The sequence below is a fragment of the Pyrus communis genome, chromosome 4 (assembly GCF_963583255.1).
Source record: "Pyrus communis chromosome 4, drPyrComm1.1, whole genome shotgun sequence".
In the NCBI taxonomy this organism is placed as follows: domain Eukaryota; kingdom Viridiplantae; phylum Streptophyta; class Magnoliopsida; order Rosales; family Rosaceae; genus Pyrus; species Pyrus communis.
Genome location: NC_084806.1, coordinates 25,382,722 through 25,403,492, shown reverse-complemented (window position 1 = coordinate 25,403,492; position 20,771 = coordinate 25,382,722). Strand labels below are relative to the sequence as shown.

General features: G+C 38.3%; 1 protein-coding gene across 1 annotated transcript; it reads left to right on the top strand.

Annotated features, from left to right (window-relative positions):
* The first annotated feature begins 5,871 nt into the window (after positions 1-5,871).
* LOC137731741 (xylose isomerase-like) lies at positions 5,872-11,461 on the top strand. Its single transcript, XM_068470935.1, has 21 exons — positions 5,872-5,997; positions 6,530-6,615; positions 6,747-6,854; positions 7,183-7,257; positions 7,334-7,463; positions 7,584-7,675; positions 7,821-7,871; positions 8,211-8,287; positions 8,355-8,409; positions 8,489-8,590; positions 8,833-8,884; positions 9,010-9,055; positions 9,144-9,199; positions 9,503-9,554; positions 9,677-9,756; positions 9,830-9,900; positions 10,016-10,056; positions 10,181-10,280; positions 10,388-10,459; positions 10,542-10,619; positions 11,123-11,461. The coding sequence occupies exons 2-21, from the start codon at positions 6,556-6,558 to the stop codon at positions 11,156-11,158; spliced, it is 1,434 nt and encodes a 477-aa protein (XP_068327036.1). The 5' UTR covers positions 5,872-5,997; positions 6,530-6,555; the 3' UTR covers positions 11,159-11,461.
* Positions 11,462-20,771: the final 9,310 nt, after the last annotated feature.

Below are 20,771 nucleotides of genomic sequence, written 5' to 3'. Positions count from 1 at the left end.
TTTTGTGTCTTGTTTCTTTTATTCCACTGCACACATCATCGATTTTACAACAAAACTAGGTTATTGGAAGAAATTTAGAAAACACAAACACCACTACAACTCAAAGTTAAAGTCAACAGAAACCAATGGTAGAAATTGAAAAAATATATGGTCTTGAATTTGAGAACTTCCTCAAAATTAACAGCAATAAAATTTCATATAATTTGTCAAAAACCAAATTAGACAAAGAAAGAGATAATTTCAAAACCTTGTAATGCTGAGGCTTCGTACAATTATAATAATATACGGTTGAAGCATCTGTTGCTCAATAAAAATACATTCACGTCCAATTCATGAGAAATCATGGGAAAGCAAATGCAACTGATAACGGAATCATGAATATGAATTAACTTGCCAAAAAGAAAACTTCTTGTATTGTGCCACGAACATCCTCCTATGCTCACGATGATAATTAAGTAGATTAAATGACAACCCATAAAGCATACAAATTCAGAAAAGATAAGGTTTCAAAACTGCCATAAGAAAACACAGAATATATAAACAGGGAATCAAAAGAAGAGAAGCGGAAAAGGAATAAAAAACCAAACAAAATTATTATTTGGGATATACATTTTTCTAAAATGCCACAATCATCAATGTCGAACAAAAACAATCCAAAATTTTTGAAAAATACAAATAAATGCTCAACTAAAAACGAAAGAAAACGTAGAATAAGTTTACTTGTTCTTCCCCTCATTAAACTAGAATACAATTGACCACTAATATTCTTGTCATCCTTTTTAGCCCGAAAAATTTAGTAGAAACATATGAAACTAAACAAATTTTTCATTTCTGTCAACTCCTAAAAATAACCTATGCAATCCAAAAAATGTTGATATAAAGTCAGTGTATCAATGCCTGAAATTGGCACTTGAACTAACAACCTCCTTCGTGAATATGTTTGTTTGTTGAATGGTTTTGGCTGAAGTTGTGAAAGGAAATGTAATTTCTTGAAAGAAGGAGAAAACGCAAAGACGAATAAGTGTAAGTATTCATACCTGCATCAAATTTGCAATCTTTACCTACAAAACCAAATTACATTTTTCAACAAAAAAGAATTAGCCTTCAATTATTAGTCTAAATATTGATTTGCAAACACAATGTAGCAAAAGAGCTGTTCAATAGCTCATTTTGGATTATAGGAAGTCCATTCAAAGAACTGAAAAAAACATAAATGAAAATATTCAAGAACCAACCATTTTTGGAAACCATTGGTTCTAGTCTTGTGATCTTTGATTCATTTAGCGAGAACCAAATTAATTTGAAATAAAAAGAGACCTATTTGTTAAATCAACTTAGAATTCAAAACTAACATAGATTGACAATGAAAAGAGGTATTCGCACATACATAATGTAGTACACACGTGTAATATACAATTGAGTAAGATACTTTGATGCCCTGTGGATCATTAATTGTTCCCTTGAGCCACAATTTCCTTTGAATTAATATAAACCGGATAAACACAATCCATCTCTTTATATCCACGTCTCAAATAAAAATAAAAATTCTACACAAAAATGTGACACACAAAGTTAGCTATCACATTGCTTCCCTATATCAACACAAATGTATGAAAAATAACGACAAATGAAAAGAAAAAAAAGTAGACACATATCATATTTTCATTGTATATGCCATAAGTAAGACAAAGATCAATTCCAATTAAAGTTAAAACTCATTGGTTAAAATTGTCTACACTACACATATGCAAATAAATTCCTGATAAATTAAGAGAAAAAATAAAGGTACGTAATATATCAATTTATGGTTGGAAGCACCTTGACAATCAGTAAAAGGTCATCTCTTACAAAACTGAAAATAGAACGATGTGAACTCGAATATAGACGAATGAACATAATATTGTCTTATTAGCTAAAATTATAAATTGAGTACACTTCAAAATCCATATGGACTTGAACATGTCTTGAACATCAATTTGGTTGTGAATTACACATTTTGGAATTTCTAGTAGCAGACAGATAAAATGATGCAAAAAATGAATTACCAATAAAGATCCAAAGAGCTAAAAAATTATTACCTTTGGAGAAAACAGGTGTTTGGCCACTAAGTTGCTGCAACACCTTCGAACAAAAAATAATTAATGTTCAAGATGTGTGAGATGGATGGTGAGGATAGCAAATGGGGTACCTTGGTGGCTCTCGTGAATTACACATTTTGGATACCTCAAAATACCCTAATAACAAATATAAATTCCTCTACTATATGATAGTAGTACATAATTTGTGTGAGATGGATGGTGAGGATAGCAAAAGGGGTACCTTGGCAGCTCTCGTGAGTCGATCTCCGCTCTCATCGATGTAGATGTTGAGGACTGGCTTCTGGACCTTGATCTCCCTCACGGGATTCACTTTCTTCTTTTCAAAGCAGTTCCAACGTAGGAACCCTCCCCCATGCAATACACTATGATATCCACTCAATGAACAATAACCGCCCTTAATGAATAGTAATCGCATTTTGCATCTCCATCCCTACACTTGAATAACCCTGGCAATTGGCAATAAAATATTACTATTTTTTTTATTTATAAAATAATACAAAATAATTTTATTTATAATTTCGGATAAGATTTTTAATCATTCTCGTTGCAACACGTGTATATTAAAAATACCGAAGTAGGATCATAAATTTAATATACGAAACTTTTACAGATACATCTAACAAGAAGCAAATTAATCAGACTTAAGAATCGATTGCCTGCACTGACTAAACAAAAGAAGAACTAAACAAGGCAAATTGATCAGAATTGGCAAAAATGACATCTCCAAATCCAACCAAAACAGACCAATTGAAGCGTATATTTTTCAATAGCACACAAACTACTCAGAACAGGAGTCAGAATTACAAAAAGTTAACCCCAAAATGAACCGAAACACGACATTCGAACCGAAAAACTCGCAATACCATTCTCAAATTATCCAAAACAACAAAAAACGTAACTCCACCATGAATGGCACTGTCGTACGTGCCCTCGATTTTATCCGGGGATGTGACCCTCAAGCTGTTCTTCTCCACCACGAATCTCCCATTCGCCATAGACAGCAGCAGAAACCTTAGAAAGAATCTCAGCGCTGCTGATCTCTGTAGCTCCATCATTCCACAAGATAGCAGAAAAAAGAAAAAAAAAAAAAAAAAAAGGGAATTTTTGAATCGAATTTACTGAACACACACAGATAAAGCTAGTTTTGTTTCTCAATTCTTCATAATTTGTTGGGTTTGTGAATTTGTTTCTGAAAAACCCAACAAAAAAAAAATGAAAAATAGAAACTGGGCTTTGCTGAATCTGTGGTTTTATATAACAAGCGTCTGACGTCAGCTGATGTCAAACTCACCTCAGGCGCTCGGGCTGGCACGAATCCACAGGCCTGGCGCTTGGGCTTGCTCGGGCTCCCTCGCCAACTAACGTTGGACTTCCTCCCTCGAGCAATCAAACCCTATGCTGAGGCATGTCCATCAAGCAATTGCTCCCGCTGGAGCTGCTCTCAACAATTCCCACACCCCAAAAAAATTAAAAAATAAAAAATAAAAAGCAAAATTCCCTAATTTTATGAAATACAATCAAATCAATAAACCCATATGATTTCATGAAGCAAGAAACAAATTCACTCAAAGGCAGAGCCACATAAACCCAGAAAGAAATTCAAACATTCCAAATATCTGAAACAACATATGACCATAGAGATTGAGCAGAGAAGAGAAAGAGAGAATCCCAAATAAAATTCTAGAGAAAGAGAGAGGACTCACCGTGAAATTAAAGCTGCTTCAGTAATTTTCTTTTAACCGGGACGGGATTCACGTTTTTTATTTCTTGCAAAAAGAGAAAAGGGATTACATGCGAGGTTCCTTTTTTTGTTAGCAAGACTACTTGAGGCCAGACAACGTAGTCGAAGTCAAGGTTTGAAAGCAATAGATTTGTGTGAGAGAGAGAAATGGAAACAGAAGGAGAAGTCAAGAAAATTCCCACTCCAAGGGAAGAGGATTTTATACCCTCCTATTCCTATTCTCTTCCATCCTCTTCTCTCACACATTATTTTTTGTCTTATTATCTTTATAAAAAAATCAATATAAGATGTTGAAGTGGCTTAACCGTGACCGTTCAAATAGGACGGGATGGAAGGGTAGAGATATTAAGAGGGTAGAGAATCCTCCTCCTACTCCAAGATGGTCGACACGTGCAAAACAGGTGAACAGCGATTTGTCCAAGCAGAAGGTGCAACGATGATAACGCGTGAGCAAGCAGCGTAAATATGTCCCTTCACTGTGTAAAAAGTGATAAAAATGGTTGATAACAAAGGAATTTTTGGGAATTTTTGCCAGTTTACTGCTGGTGAACAGTATTTTTGTGTTGGGTTTTAGTATAGGTATAATGTATGGATGTACATGGAGAGAGTTAAGAAGACAAAAGAATGAGTTTAGGCTTAGTGAGTTTGACTAGAAATTGTACTAGCTGGGGTGTCTTGTCGAAGCTTGGATTATTGAGGTGAGTGGTTTATGTAATGTGTTGAAATATCTTATTTTCTGATAACTGAAAATCATGAGTTATTGCAGGATATACTCTATTTTTCAAATCTTTCTCTATTTCAAGTCAAGCATGTTAGATTTGTTGAAATGTTTTCGAAATTATTATATATGGTGATATGTGGATTATTTAGATATGTTCATGAAGCATGAGAACTTTAGCGTTTGGTTATCTGAAGGATAAATGTATGGCACATAGGGACATTAGGGATAAAATGCCATTTTAGGGGTCACGTGGTGAGCTACTTATTATGAAGAATAACCAACATGTGAAGGGATTATGTGACTAAGGCTGTGATATTATTATCATATTTTGTAGTGTGTGCCAAAGGCAAGCTGGACTGGCGTATTGCATATTTTACACACTGAGCAACAGTAGATGTTACTCACCCCTCACCCTGTTATTTTTCAGATGAGTTACTTGGCAAGACTAGTGTTAGACGAGCTGAGGTTGTGTTACAGAAGAGATTTAAGAATTTGATTTTAATTTGTACACCTTGTAAAGATTTTGCAGTTATTTTCTATTAGAGAAGTTTGTTTTTTTTTTTTTTATGTTATTATTTATATTCGCTTCGGGTTCAAGGTTATTTTTTTCGCCGACCTTGGGTCCAAGGTATGACACATCCCACTCTGATCAGCCCCACTAGCTAAGAACAACTCTTCAATCGCAACCTCAAGCTGGAAAAAACCAGCCATGAAGCCCGTGGAAATCTACACGCAACGATGCCAAGGGCAAATAGAGAGAAGGTGATGGTGTTGATAACCCCCGAACCGGTGAGGTAAAAGTGGCTACATATTAAATTGAAATTGACCCAAAAAAAAGGGATGTCAAATGATTGTGGAGAACAAACTACAACATCATTAAGAGGAAAGGGAAAATGCAGAAGAGAAACACAAAGGAAAAAGCAGAACGGAAAAAGAAGAAATTGCCGCTGACTCCAACCAGAACTGAAATCTATGACAAAGAATATTGACGAAATTGCAACTACTCACACAAGACGGTGAGAAAGGCTCTCAAGCATTGAGACAATTTCAATTCTCTCACAGCCGAACTAAACGCAATTGGGTGAGTGAAAGTGTTGGTTATTGATCATTTGATAATCGTCACCGCTGAGTCATTGCCACGTGTGTCCTCCTATCTAAGGAAGATCACTTACGTCTCCCGCAGTGAGATAACAAAGAATCACCCGCCAATAACACTGTCCTGAAGACGGAGTCAAACAATCAAACGGCTCTAAGCTGCACCATCTTGCAATAAAACTCTGCCTGTGAGATACTTTACCTCCTCGCGCATAATGTTATCATTTATAAACGGATAATCCTTGATCGCTTTTGTATATTTCGCACCTGATTAGTTCGAAATAGGCACTGGGAATCTCAATTTCATATCATCAGCCTCCGGAGAGAGCTCATTTCGTTCTGTAAGTTTCCTTCCATCTCTTCCCTTCTGTAATCTTATCTGCGATTTTTTTTTTAATTTAATTTTTGTCCTTGATACGTTGTCATTTTTTTATTTTTGATTATTTATTTTCCTAATTTTTTGCTTTTGTTTTTGTTTTTTATGAGGCTGATGATCTTTTTTGGATGTTGTAATTAGTAAAAGTGAGTGGTGATTAAGCTTTGGCTAATTTGAATTTTTGAACTTCCTTCTTTGATGATTGAATATTTGGATGTGTTGGTGGAAACCCATTTTTATATTTGTAAATTTTGATGATGGGTAATTGGGTATGGCTTAAAATTGTATTTCTCTGTGTCTCTGTGTTACTTTATTTGTAATTGCTCATGAAAAGTGTATGAATTCATTTAATGGCGGTGATCACTGATCCTTTGTGAGGTATTTTATAGCTGAGCTCTCCTCATAGTGCTCATGTTGCTGCTGAGTGTGAGAGAGAGGTATCATGTGGAATTTGATTACGGGTTTGATGTATATGATCAATTTTTGTTGTATTGCAGGGGAATACTGGCTTGAGACACTGAAAATGAAGGCTGGAAGGATTTTGTTGCTTCTTCTTTGTTTGAATGTGGTTACGTTTGGAGTGGTAACGAATCTTCCTCTACCTACAATATTTCCATATACATACGTACATACATATATATAATGTTTAACAATTAATTCCAGCTAAATTTTGATTTTCTTTTCTTATTATCATTGGTTTTGTCTTGAACGCAGATTGCTGATTTGCCAACATGCCCTGCATCAGATCTTGGAAGTGGGTGTGGTGATTCTGATGAATGGGAAGGGGAATTTTTCGCCGGCATTCCCAAAATTAAGTATGAGGTAAAGGGTGAAAACCTCTCTTATCATGATAGACCTTTCCCATTTTATATTGTTTAATTCCTAGTAGGAATAGAATTGAATTTCTGGAATATTTTCCTCCTACTATGTTACTCTTGGCATTCTTAAGATTAACAAACTTTCAGTTAATTTGATTTGGAAGACCGATTGCATTTGAATATCTTTATTGTTTCTGTTTGGCCAAAATTTCAGAACTTTTTATTCTTATTAATTGAAGAAAGTTTTCTTTACAAAAATCTTCGTATGGAAATGTTCAACTTTCTCGATTATCTTCGCCCAAATATATGACCTTGTATTGTCCTTCTTTCAGGGCCCTTCTACCAAGAACCCCCTTGCATTCAAGTGGTATAATGCGGATGAGGAGATTCTTGGGAAAAAAATGAAGGTTGGTTGTTCTGTATAATAAAATTTGAATTATCAAGCAGTTAATGGCTTGTGACTGATGTTTCTTTACTACATAGGATTGGATGAGGTTTAGTGTTGCATTTTGGCACACATTCCGTGGAACAGGAGGTGACCCATTTGGTGCACCTACAAAGAATTGGCCATGGGAGGATGGAACTAATTCTGTGGCTATGGCAAAGAGAAGAAGTGAGATTTTGACTGTTACTTCTACCCTCTGCATTTGGATTGATGATTATTGAGTTAATGTAATGGGTTGATGATTATTGAGCTAATGTAATACATATTCTTGTATAAATGACGATGCAGTGCGAGCCAACTTTGAGTTCATAAACAAGCTTGGAGTTGATAGGTGGTGTTTCCATGACAGGGATATCGCTCCTGATGGCGAAACCTTGGAGGTGATGCACTTTCCAGTTTGCTTATATAATTGTCTTAGAATGAGAAAAGCAAATTGGGAGATAGGAATTGCGTTGCTCTCTCAAGGAAAGTATAAGATCATATGAAGCTGGAAATTGTTCATTGACCTTGTTTTGCTTGTTGCAGGAATCTAATAAAAACTTGGATGAAGTGGTGGCCCTTGCTAAAGACCTTCAGGTAATTTTGCATCAGTTTACCAGCACACAATGATACGATAAGTTGATAGAATATGTGAAGGCAATTATTTTCATGCAAATAAAAGTTCTGTTACATCGGTTTAAGATGTGACATATGCAGTCATACTTAGTTCTCCCATTTTAGGCGTAGCTTATAGGGTGTCTGATGGTTCTTTTCAGTCACTTTAGGAAAAAGAGGTCAATCAATCATACCCAGCCTCCAAAACCCCATGCTAATCAATGTTGTTTCTGATATCCCAACAAAGTCAAGTGGAAAATGTCAAATGTCCAAGTATTTATGAAACCACATTCTTATTAAGTTCTTTGGTATGCCCTGTAGGGAACCAAAATTCGACCTTTATGGGGCACAGCTCAGCTGTTTTTGCATCCTCGTTACATGCATGGTGGTGCGACTAGGTAATCTTTGTAACAAATAATTAATATACTCCTTTTTGCATGGACTAATACTCAAAATGCTTTACAGCCCTGAAGTAGGTGTATATGCATATGCTGCTGCTCAAGTTAAGAAAGCCATTGAGGTTGGTGTTGGTACATGTAATCCCAAACGAATAATCTTGTTTGCATTTATGTATATGTAATTCTTTACACATTCTGCAGGTTACACATTATTTAGGGGGCGAAAATTATGTTTTCTGGGGTGGCCGTGAAGGTTACCAGAGTCTCTTGAATACTGACATGGGAAGAGAGCTTGATCATCTGGTGTGTTTCGTTTGCAGTTATTTCAAAATAAGCTTCCTTTCAGTGATATATTTCATTTTTTTTGTTTTCTTTTTTCTTTTCCTGTCTTGTAAAAACCCTCCTTTAGCAACTGTAGTTGAAACCTATCAAGGAATACGCAGTATTTATGCTACCATATTTCTGTAGCAGTGTAACCTATCCATCGGTTTCATAATGAGGCCTGCCTTATTACATAGCATGATCTTTTGTGGGTATATTTATAGGCAAGGTTTCTTGAAGCTGCTGTTGCCTACAAGAAGAAAATCGGATACAATGGTATACTTGCGTTAAATTTATACCTAAGCTTTATACCAGATAGTTTTATAACTTTGACTTCGACTTTTATACCAGAGTGATTAGTTTCTCAACATTTCTTTTCAATTTTGGTACCCACTACTCAGGGACATTGTTGATTGAACCCAAGCCTCAAGAACCTACCAAACACCAGTAAGCTATTTGCTTGATTATTAGACTATTAGTAATTTAATATGGTTTTCACTCATCTGTTTGTTTACCTGTGAGATGATTTTGTTAGGTATGACTGGGATGCTGCAACATCAGCAAACTTCCTGCGAAAATATGGCCTTATAGGTGAATTTTACACGTACCCTCTATATTCACGAGTCACTTGACTTTGTTACTATTAGTTTTTGGTTAAGCTCCAAAGTTGGTTATATGAATGAGTTGAGTTGTGAAATTTTATACAATACAGTAAGTGTTTTATATTTGGTTTTTGTATTCATGTGGACATGTCATTTTGTACTCCCTTTATTTGAATTCCTTACGCAAAAGTTTTGAGACATTGAGAACTATTTTTCAATCATATAAACTTCATAAAGTATTCTTTACTTTTAATGAGTCATACTTAACAGCGTCATCCCATTTCTTTTGTAGGAGAATTTAAGCTTAACATTGAGTGCAATCATGCAACACTATCTGGTCACAGGTAAATCACAGCTTGTGCCTTAAGCTCTTCTTAAGCTAATGCTCACTTTATATTTCTCCCTCGATTTGTGTGAGCACATCAGAAAATTTAAACTCCTCCACCAAACCTGTAAAACTTTGCAGCTGTTATCATGAGCTTGAAACTGCAAGACTCAATGGTCTACTAGGAAACGTTGATGCAAACACTGGAGATCCTCAGACTGGTAGGATTATCTCTTTGGAACTGAAACTATATATGAATAAAGTTGTAATACTGTGATTTTGTCACTGTCGCAGGATGGGATACAGATCAGTTTCTCACAGATATTGCAGAGGCAACTCTGGTTATGCACAGTGTAGTAAAGAATGTATGTCACAAATGACATCTATTTCGGCTTCTTGTTTTAAGATTTAAAAAAACTTGTGATTGGTCGGGCATGCAATTTCATGAGTTGATCTATTTCTTTCCTCTCTTTATCTCAGGGAGGAATAGCACCTGGAGGATTCAACTTTGATGCCAAATTGTCAGTTCCTTATGTTGACTTTCCATTTTATTGTGAATGCATACATTGTCATATTTTTAAGCTGATAGCTAATTTTTCTTATATTGTTTTTTTCTTTTTTACCCTTTTTATTAATGATATATAGACGAAGAGAAAGCACAGATGTTGAGGATTTGTTCATTGCTCATATCGGCGGAATGGATACCCTGGCCCGTGGCCTCCGTAATGTTGCAAAGTTGGTTGAGGTAGTGCGCTCGACTCTCATCTATTTACTTCTCAACAGATTATGATTTTGTTTTCTGCTTGCTAATCATGATACCATGTCTCTTCATTTCTGAATTACAACATTAAGGATGGTTCTCTGCCTGACCTTGTTCGCAAACGATACAAGAGTTTCGATACTGAAGTTGGGGCCCTTATAGAGGTAACCACTTTCAAACACTTTGTCTGGTTTCGTGGTTTTAAACGGTCTAGATGTCTAATGCATGGTAATGCACCTTCAACAGGCTGGTAAGGCTGATTTTGAGTATCTTGAGAAGAAGGCAATAGAATGGGGTGAACCAACAGTTCCTTCTGCCAAGCAGGTAATACTTAACGTTCATTTGAGCTCCTAGCATCAAAGATCCAACAATCACGGATAATTTTGCTTCAAAACTGGCACTGCAAATGCGTATAAATAATTGAAACAAAACAGTGGACGCCTCTGGAATAATAAGATGAAATTGCTCTTGTTATGCCTGTCTCGTGCTCTGCATTCTGAGTGACCATACATATTTCTATAACTAGTGATGAAAATCTAAATATGGGATGGAAGATCCGAGAAGTGCGAAAAAGAAAAAAAAAATTCCTGGAGTTTTACTCAGTGTTTCAGCTTCCTTGAGAAACGATAGAGGAAAAAAAAAAAGATTCATTTGCATCCTTTTTGGACGAATAAAAGGATTCGTAGAACATGTGTAGCATTATGCTTGCTGCTAGTTATGAAGAGAACATGAAAATACGGATGATGACATTCACTTGCTGCTGTCCTAGTGATTCTTTATTTTTGTTTAAGATACGTTCTAATGTCAAGTTGTGAGCTTCGTTTCAGGAACTTGCGGAGATGCTTTTCCAGTCGGTTTTGTAAGCATGCAGAGTAGGATACTGGGTGTCGTATGGTAGAGATAATAGGATGTAATAATATTTAGCAATAAAGGACGGTGTTTCCTTTGTTCTGGGAGCATCCAAGTTACCAGTTGATGTGGATCCTTGTAACCATGTAGAGTTACATATTACTTATCTACAACAGCGTTTACACTGAGCTTTTGAGCTGTGATTTGGTAACTTGCTGTTTAAGGTTTCGCTTTTAAATTTGAACAATATGTAGTGCATGAAATGGATCGTGAAAGGGCAAAGGCGGCCGAATTTGTCATTTTAGTATTTTCTTGAAGTATCATTTTGTCTATTTGTTTTGGTTAGAATAAGATGTCTTAATTGTTTTGGGCATGAAATGATAGACACACTCGGTTTTGCCTCTCGCACGTTCATGTTTAATCATGTTTATTATTTTTTGTTTGATTTATTCATTTTGATGATAATAAATAAATGAGGCGTGAGAAGCTAAAAAAAGCATGTAAAAATCGTCTCTTTTGAATTTGTCCTACTTTTTCACAAAATGATTACCAATGGAAGACATGATATAAAATCATAAGCGAGCATCTTTTTTTGTATTATGATTAGTGAGAAGATTTTTAGTAGCTGCACAAAGAGGATTAAAATCTCATAAAATACTTGCAAGAGTACAATGTTGTTTTCACAAGGATTATTTAAAGTAATTTATGTAAAATCAAATCTTAATTAATTAATTGAAAATAAAGTTTAAAGAAACTAGCAAGAAAATAAATTTTGAGAAACCAATTTAAAAACACACGGTTTTGAAACAAAGATAAAAAGACACAAGGGTTCCTTGTCACCTTAATACTAGTATGTAGTTTCACCAATCACTTATGAATGATCTATGCAACTTTGAAGGTTAAGTTTTCCTACTTCATATTCTATTTTTGGCATTCAAGATATAATGTATATCAAACATGCAATTCGTTTGTGACATTCAAACCAAATGTAAACATGCATGATTCATTCCACTTTTAGAAAACCTTTTGAAAAGCCATGCAACTTTAAAACATGACATTCGCCTTAAATGAACTTTACAATTATTAACCACAAGAAGCATTCTTCAATTTTCGGGCCGCATTTCAAGAAATTGCATCTAATTACTTATCTAAAACACCCTAATGGTAGCTAAGCAGTAAAATATAAAGAAAATTTAAACACAATGATTAACAATTCAAAGTATGCATGCATAATATCATAAGCAATTAAATAAAGACTACATATTCATACTAAGGCTCGGGGCCTTGCCCTAGAAAAAAGAAGTTAGTTACGCATATTTATAATTAAAATCAAAGAAATTTTTATTGAATAGAAAAAGAGTGAAAACACCTTGTAGTTTGAAATTTTCAATTTGCCAGAGCCTTCAGCAATCCTCTCAAAGTTATGTCGAATCCTTAGGGCCGTCCCCTTTATTTATACTACTACAATTAAAATCCGTCCTAGAAAAAGGTTTTCTAAAAACTAAGAAACAAATTAAATTAAGAGAAACTAGGAAACAATCTCCTAGTCAAACATGGAGAATTTGCCAGCTTACTAAATAGTCCAATTCGGGGCCTAAATCAGCTCCAAAAGAGATTCATCACCAAAAGACACCATTTTGGACTTCAAAAAGCCCAAATAAGCCTAAAACATCAATTTGATAGCACTGGGCATTAGTTCTTTATTTCATCGTCATAGATTAACCACTTGGTAGACAAATATGAAACTTTGATACAAACAAGTTAAAAGACTCACGAACATCCTCCAATTAGAATCACTCCAAAAATCGTCCGCTCGATCACCTTTTGCTCAAGAGGAAGTCACATGTTCTACATTAAAAATATAAATCAAGATATCAAAATTTCATGAAAATAAATAAGGAAACATACTAAAAATAGGTTACAACATATAATATAAATTCAATACTCATCAATTAGCCTGTTTTTCAAAGTGGAGTAATGTCTTCTTTCTTATTGACACATTTTTCAGCCACGCTAATTTTGGAGAATCAAGTAATAAGCTTCTTTTCATTTTAGCGTAGAAACACAATTTTTGGCTCCTAAAGCTTCGTATCAAAGCATTGTCTGGAAAGAAATCAAGAGTTCATTTGGGAATTGTTTTTTTTGTTTAGAACGCTTTTGTAAAGATTTTATATATTATTTTTATAGTTTTATCAAAATTGTTATGTAATAGCTTATTGTGGAGATCTTTATCTTTTATTTGTATTTTATTTATATTTGTTAATTCTTTCGTTAATTTCTGAAAATTAAATTTAATGAATGGTCTTGAAAGTTGATCTGGGATGGTGGGAGATTCTGATCCGAAGGGGATTCCCGCTACCCTACTTCCGACGCGGCGGAGGATAGGAGGACAGGACATGTCGATATGTGAGCCAACCTTTGTCAATCTGAAAGCAAATATGAGAAAATTAGAATTCGATGCCTCATTTTAGACCTTTTTAAACTAAACATTTAAGCTTTTTAAGTTTTTTATTAAACTTTTGAAACATTTGATTAAGATACTTAGACTTGAACTACTTCAGATTAATTGAAATTAATTTACATTTAAAAATTTGTTATATATTTTCAACTATATTTAAGTCTAAAAATTTAAACTTTTCAAATCTAAATGTACACCACGCCAAATGGAAACGTACTAACATTAAATGAAAACGTAACAAAGTCAAACAAAAACATATCAACCCTGAATTAAAGTGTGCCCAATTATAAACTATATTAAAATGAATATTCATCTTTTTGGAATGTTTAAAAATATGTTTGATTCATACACAATGCTTTAGATAGTCTTGTTTTTTGGTAGATAAGTCTTTAGAACAACTTTTAGTTGATCGGAGATAAATCCTTATTATTGTAGATAATGCTAAATAATAACAATAAATCATATAATTTTGAGTTAACAAAAAGGCTATTGTCTGTTGACTAATGACTCTTTCTATATAAAAAAATAATTAATTAAAGTAATTCCTCGTTATTAGGACAAAAAGTAATAGAACTTATGTTTTGAAAACAAACGTACCAAAAATCCAAATGTACCAAGAAACTAAATGGACCAAAAATTCAAATGTACCAAGTAATTAAATGTACCATTATAATCAAACGTATCGATATAACCAAACGTATTTAAAAACGAGTTTTGTTACATTCTATTTAATTTACTAAAATAAATATTTTCATAAAAAATTAAAAAAAAATCTTAAATCATCATAATAAGAGATGTATAAAAATAGGAGGAAAAAAAAAAAGGAATGCTAACGTGATAACGTGAATAGACTTCTAATGAAATAAAATTAAAGTACCCAAATTATAGGAAAAATATTTAATCAAATTTGCAAAAACAATATATATTTAGTGCATAATATTTAAAAATGAGGCGTCTATGTGACATCCCGTCCCGGGATTACTAGAACGCACGTGTGAAATTACTTTATTGCCCCTAGTTCGTTTTTGTCACGTTGTGGGTTGTTTGGTGTGTTGTGGCATGTGTTTGGAACCTCACACACTCCCACACACACACAGACACTGCCTTCTCTCTCTCCCTCTGTCTTCTCTCTCTCCCCCGAGTCCTCTATCCATCTTCTTCTTCCTAAAACGTACGGACCAACACACACCCACTCGAATGTTCACAGATCGAGGAAACCAAGGACATATTTGAGCTAGTGAGGTCGAGGCAAGCTCAGCCATACCCTTTTCAGGTGAGAAATCCTTCGTTTTCACGTCGTTTCGACGATGGCCGATTCGAGTACTGTTCATGCAAAAGTTATACATTGAGTTTTTGGGATGTCTGAGCTTGTAGTTGTGTTTGTGAGGTTCCCAGGAGCTTGGGAGTGGCTCGTTGGTTGAATTTGGACGTCAGGATCGTTGGATGTGGAGTTGGCCGAGTTTTGGAGATTTGGACAGGTATAATCTCTTAATTTTAGGCCTTAAAACTTGTTGGGACATGTTCTACTAGCTCTAGGGTTGATTTTGGTGCAAGAAACGTGGAAAAAGGTGGAAAAACGAGCGAGATATCGCGATTTGCAGGTTTTCCGGCGACGGCGCCGGCGTCGGGGACTGGCCGGAGAAGAAGCAGGAATATTCCGTTAAGTTTAACGGAATATTCCTAACGGCAGGGGTTAAGTTTAACGGAATATTCTATCAGTTTAACGGAATATTCCTGACGGCGTATGTTGACACCGTCAGTGTGCCTGGCACGTGGCCGCGCGTGGGGGCGCGTGGGTCCGTGCCTGTTCTGGCGCGTGGGGGCACGTGCGGGGTCCAAAAATTATTTTAAAAATATGGTTGTGATCCTGAGGTTGTGTAGAGCACGTTGATATATTCATTTGTCTATTTTGAGCAATGTATGAGAAGTTATTACGACAAATGGGTTATGTGCTTTAAAGTTAACGTTTTTATAGTTGTTTCGCATTTAGGTGACACGTACCCCGAGGGCGAGCGTGCACACGCGAGACAGGGGGGCTACGACCCTTCTACATACCAGTGAGTGGGCTTTTGTTTTCCGTATATACCTATATACATTTATATTCCCATAAATTGATTAAAAAGGGTTATTTACATTATGCCATGCACCTTATTATTATCGTTTACGCATCATTGCATGCATTATTAGTGGCATACATATACATATGTATATTAGGTGCCGTGGACGCACAGGTAAGTGCCAGGTGAGGGTTATTCACGTTTATGTTTCAGTAGTGGTTTGAGATGCCTAGAGAGCTCATAATCTGCACCCCCGGTGTTAGTGCTCCCGCCCAGAGTAGGGCACAGTCCTTCACGTGATGTTCACCTCCCGCACCATACGCTCAGCTTGGATCCAAGTTAGGTGCATAGGCCTGTCGTACAGACCACATTAGGTGGTTCCGACTCGTAGGTGATTCGCGATTATTCGCACAGTCTTCACGTGATCGTAGCACTAGAGCGTATATATATGTTACACCCAGGCTTGTCGTACAGACCACCTTGAGTGGTTCCGACTCGTGGGCAGGTTCAGTTATAGAGTTGAGATTTGAGCTCTAGATGCAGCCGTACAGGTCACGTTAGGTGACTCCGGCTGCCAGATGTTATGATGGGATATGATGTATACCTGGGCACTTACATTCATTATGAGGCTTTGGCATGGCATATTCTTGAGCATGAATGATATACCCTTGAGCATGTTTGGCATATTTATACATACGTTTATATGTTTATTTTCTGGGAAGTATACAGGTTTTACGGCGAGGGGTTAGAATGTATTTTGCTAAATGGTTTTCAAAAAGCTTTGTTTTTGCCCACTCACGCTTTTGTTTTGCGCCCCTCCAGGTTCTAGTTGCTTAGCCGTTGCGGTGGTTTCCCTTGAGAGCTTTCCGGCGTTCTGACAGACACTCCACATTGTAGGGTCGCCTTCGGGCGTACTACTGTTGTCGTTTTTGTTTGGGCTGCTATAGACCTGCTCTGAAATTGTATCTCACTTACTAACACTTATTTTAGTACTTTGTATGCTAGTTTCTAATTATTCGTACTTTTATATTACTACCCTATTAGCTTCCGCACGTGCACATGGCTACGTCACCTTCGTGTGACGGCCAGCACGCTCCGATCTCGGTCGGGGTGTGTCAGTTTGGTATCAGAGCCTAGGTTTGGCAGTCCTGTGTCTGTGTGAGTATTCTAATGGTTTTGGTGTCTTCTGTCAGAACTATGCCGCCTCGTCGGGAACCCCGTCGCTCTTCTGAGCCTAGTTTCCCCGATATTACTCAGTTGGGGGAAGCTTTTGCTACAGCCCTTCAGTCAGTGATGCGCCCTCCCCAGAGGACTCCTCTGGAGACTATGTACAATCTGAAGCTGGATAAGTTTAAGGGCAGTGAGGGGCACGAGGGCGCAGAGCGCTGGCTAGAACACTTAGAGAAGACTTTCCGTGTGCTGCATAATCAGGGGAACTTACCTATGGAGAGGTGGGTCGAGACGACCTCGTGGTTTCTGGATACGGAGTCGGCAGCTTGGTGGGAACAGAAGCTTCGTAGGTTGACTCCGGATCAGAGGATTGATTGGAATGTTTTTACGGAGTTGTTTAGGAGAAGGTATGTGCCCCCTGAGTACTACCGGAAGTTTACAGACTTGTCTCGTTATCACCCTGATGTCGCTGGTAATCCGGCGGAGATGCTCCGTCTTTTCCGTTTGGGCACCAGGAAGAAGTGGCGTTCTATGGCGTCTACTGTCCACAGCGAGACTTACCGGGACTTCTATGAGATATTACTGAGGATCGAGGATTCTGAGAATATGTCGAGCGACACTGATGAAGAGAAGGACAGCAACCAGAAGAAAGATGACAAAGGCAAAGGTCAGGTATCGCTCGGGCCCCGTCAAACTCAGAACTTCAAGAGGGGTGGTGCTAGCTCGAGTTCTTCGAGTGGTGGCTTCAGTGCCACTGGACAGGGTCGTGGAGGTAGATTTTCTGGTGGCGCTAGAGGCCAGAGGCAGGGCGATGGTGGTCGAGGCAGAGCCCCTATTTGCCGCAGGTGTAACAACAGGCATTTCGGCGAGTGTAGACGTGGTAGCAATGGTTGCTTCACATGCGGACAGGTGGGACATAGAGCGGCGAATTGTCCCCAGGGTCAGGAGCAGCAGAAACCACAGCAGACCTTTATGCCGCCACCTGCACCACTCCAGCAGATCCAGGGTCCTAGTAGTTACGGCCAGACGGGTCGAGGTGGTGCTTACCACTATCAGGGTGATGCTGTCCCTTATGCTCCGGGGCAGTATCAGTACCCTCAGGATCCTTATTCCCAGGGTGGCTATCCCCAGTATTCAGGCGGCTATATGCCGTATCCTCCAGCTCCAGCGGGTGGTTCTCAGTGGTATCAGGGAGGACAGTATCAGCAGGGGGAGATTGCCACTAGCAGTGCAGGGTCTTCTAGACAGTCGGGCCAGCCCAGTCAGGGGCGTGGTGCTCAGGGCCGCGACGTTCAGGCGAGCAGAGGCCGCGGCGGGCGTCAGCAGGGATAGGGGCGTCTTCACAATATTTCTCTGCAGGACGCTCAGAACAACCCAGACTTGATTATGGGTACGTTGAACATTCTTGGTTGTTTCACTAGAGTCTTAATTGATTGTGGAGTTACGCATTCCGTAATTTCTCATACGTTTGCTCAAGTGACGCAACCTCGCCCCACACCTCTAGGGTATGATTTAGAGTTTGTTATGCCTAGAGGAGAGAGTTGCGTTGTAGATTGTGTGTACCCAGGATGTCCAGTGATCGTAGAGGGTGTTGCCTTGTCAGCCGATCTTATCCCGTTAGATATTGTGGACTTTAATGTGATTCTGGGCACGGATTGGTTGCACTTCTATCGTGCCAACATTGACTGTTACGGGAAAGTAGTTACGTTTCACCGACCTGGACTACCTGTGGTTACTTTCGTGGGTGAGCAGAGTGGGGTGAGACATGGCGTTATCTCAGCTTTGCGAGCGAAAAAGTTATTGTCTAAAGGTTGCCAGGGGTACCTAGCACATGTGGTGCTAGATGAGGCTGTTACTAGCAGAGTGGAGGATGTGAGAGTGGTCAGACACTTCCCTGATGTTTTTCCCGAGGATTTACCTGGTTTACCCCCAGATCGAGACGTAGAGTTCACTATTGAATTACTTCCAGGTACTAATCCCATTTCTTTAACTCCTTATCGTATGGCTCCCGCGGAGTTAAGAGAATTGAAGGTTCAGCTGCAGGAGTTAGTGGATAAGGGATTTATCCAGCCTAGTACTTCGCCTTGGGGTGCTCCAGTGTTGTTTGTGAAGAAAAAGGATGGAACTTTGAGGCTGTGCATCGACTACAGGCAACTCAATCGGGTGACGATTAAAAACCGTTATCCATTACCTCGTATCGATGATTTGTTCGATCAGCTGAGATGCTTGTGTGTTCTCTAAGATAGACTTGAGGTCTGGTTACTATCAGCTGAAGATCAGTAGGGATGATGTCCTTAAGACGGCGTTCAGGACTCGTTATGGTCATTACGAGTTTCTGGTTATGCCATTTGGGTTGACGAATGCACTAGCCGCCTTTATGGATTTGATGAACCGAGTATTCCAGCCTTACTTGGATAGATTTGTCATTGTCTTCATTGACGATATTCTGGTGTATTCTAAGTCGAAAGCGGAGCATGTTCGACATCTTACTTTAGTGTTGAAGCGGTTGAGGGAACACCAGCTATATGCTAAGTTTAGCAAGTGCCAGTTCTGGTTAGACCAAGTTGCGTTCTTGGGGCACGTCATTTCTGCTCAGGGTATTTTGGTTGATCCTCAGAAGATTGCAGCGGTAGAGAGTTGGGAGCAACCGCGAACCGTCACCGAGGTGAGAAGTTTTCTTGGCTTGGCGGGGTATTATCGGAGATTCGTTAAGGATTTTTTAGTGATTGCCTTGCCACTGACGAGGTTAACGAGGAAGTATGTTAAATTTGAGTGGGATGATAGGTGTGAGCAGAGTTTCCAGCAGTTAAAGCATTGTCTCACTCATGCACCTGTTTTGGCACTCCCAGATGATAGTGGTGATTTCGAGGTTTTTAGCGATGCTTCCTTGAATGGTCTGGGATGTGTATTGATGCAGCATGGTAGGGTGATTGCTTATGCTTCACGGCAGTTGAAACCTCATGAGTCGAATTACCCTACACATGATTTGGAGTTGGCTGCTATCATCTTTGCGTTGAAGTTGTGGAGACACTATCTTTTTGGAGAGAAGTGTAGAATCTTTACGGATCACAAGAGCCTCCAATATCTTTTTACTCAGAAGGAGCTTAATCTTCGCCAGCGGAGGTGGTTGGAGTTGCTCAGCGATTACGATTGCACGATTGATTATCATCCTGGTCGTGCGAACGTAGTGGCTGATGCACTTAGCAGGAAGTCTCAGGGTCGCATTAATGCATTGTACGCTAGTCGTATTCCTCTTTTGGCGGACTTGCGTGCTACGGGAGTAAGGTTAGAAGCGGAAGACCGAGATGTGGCTCTACTTGCTAATTTTCAAGTTAGGCCAATACTTGTTGATTGGGTGCTTGAGGTTCAGGTAGCTGATCAGGAGACTCAAGAACTTATTCAAGCTAGAGAGCAAGGAAGGAGGCGAGACCTCAGAGTTCGTGATTCAGATGGCATGTTGATGCTAAAGGGTAGAATGTTCGTGCCTAATAGTGTGGAGTTGAAGAAAGAAATTCTCGATGAAGCATATATCTCGGCTTATGCCATGCATCTAGGAGCTACTAAAATGTATCATACCATTCAACCGTTTTATTATTGGCCGGGTATGAAGAGGGAGATAGCCGAGTATGTGAGCAGATGTGCTGTTTGTCAGCAAGTTAAAGCAGAAAGAAAGAAGCCGTTTGGGTTGTTGCAGCCACTTCCCGTTCCGGAGTGGAAATGGGAAAATATCACCATGGATTTTGTGTACAAGCTCCCGCGTACACATAATGGCTTTGACGGCATTTGGGTGATCGTTGATCGACTCACTAAGTCGGCTCATTTTATTCTAGTGAGAGAGAAGTATTCTTTGAGCCGTTTAGCGGAGTTATTCATCTCGAAGGTTGTGAAGTATCATGGTGTCCTTGTGACTATTGTCTCGGATCGTGATCCACGATTTACATC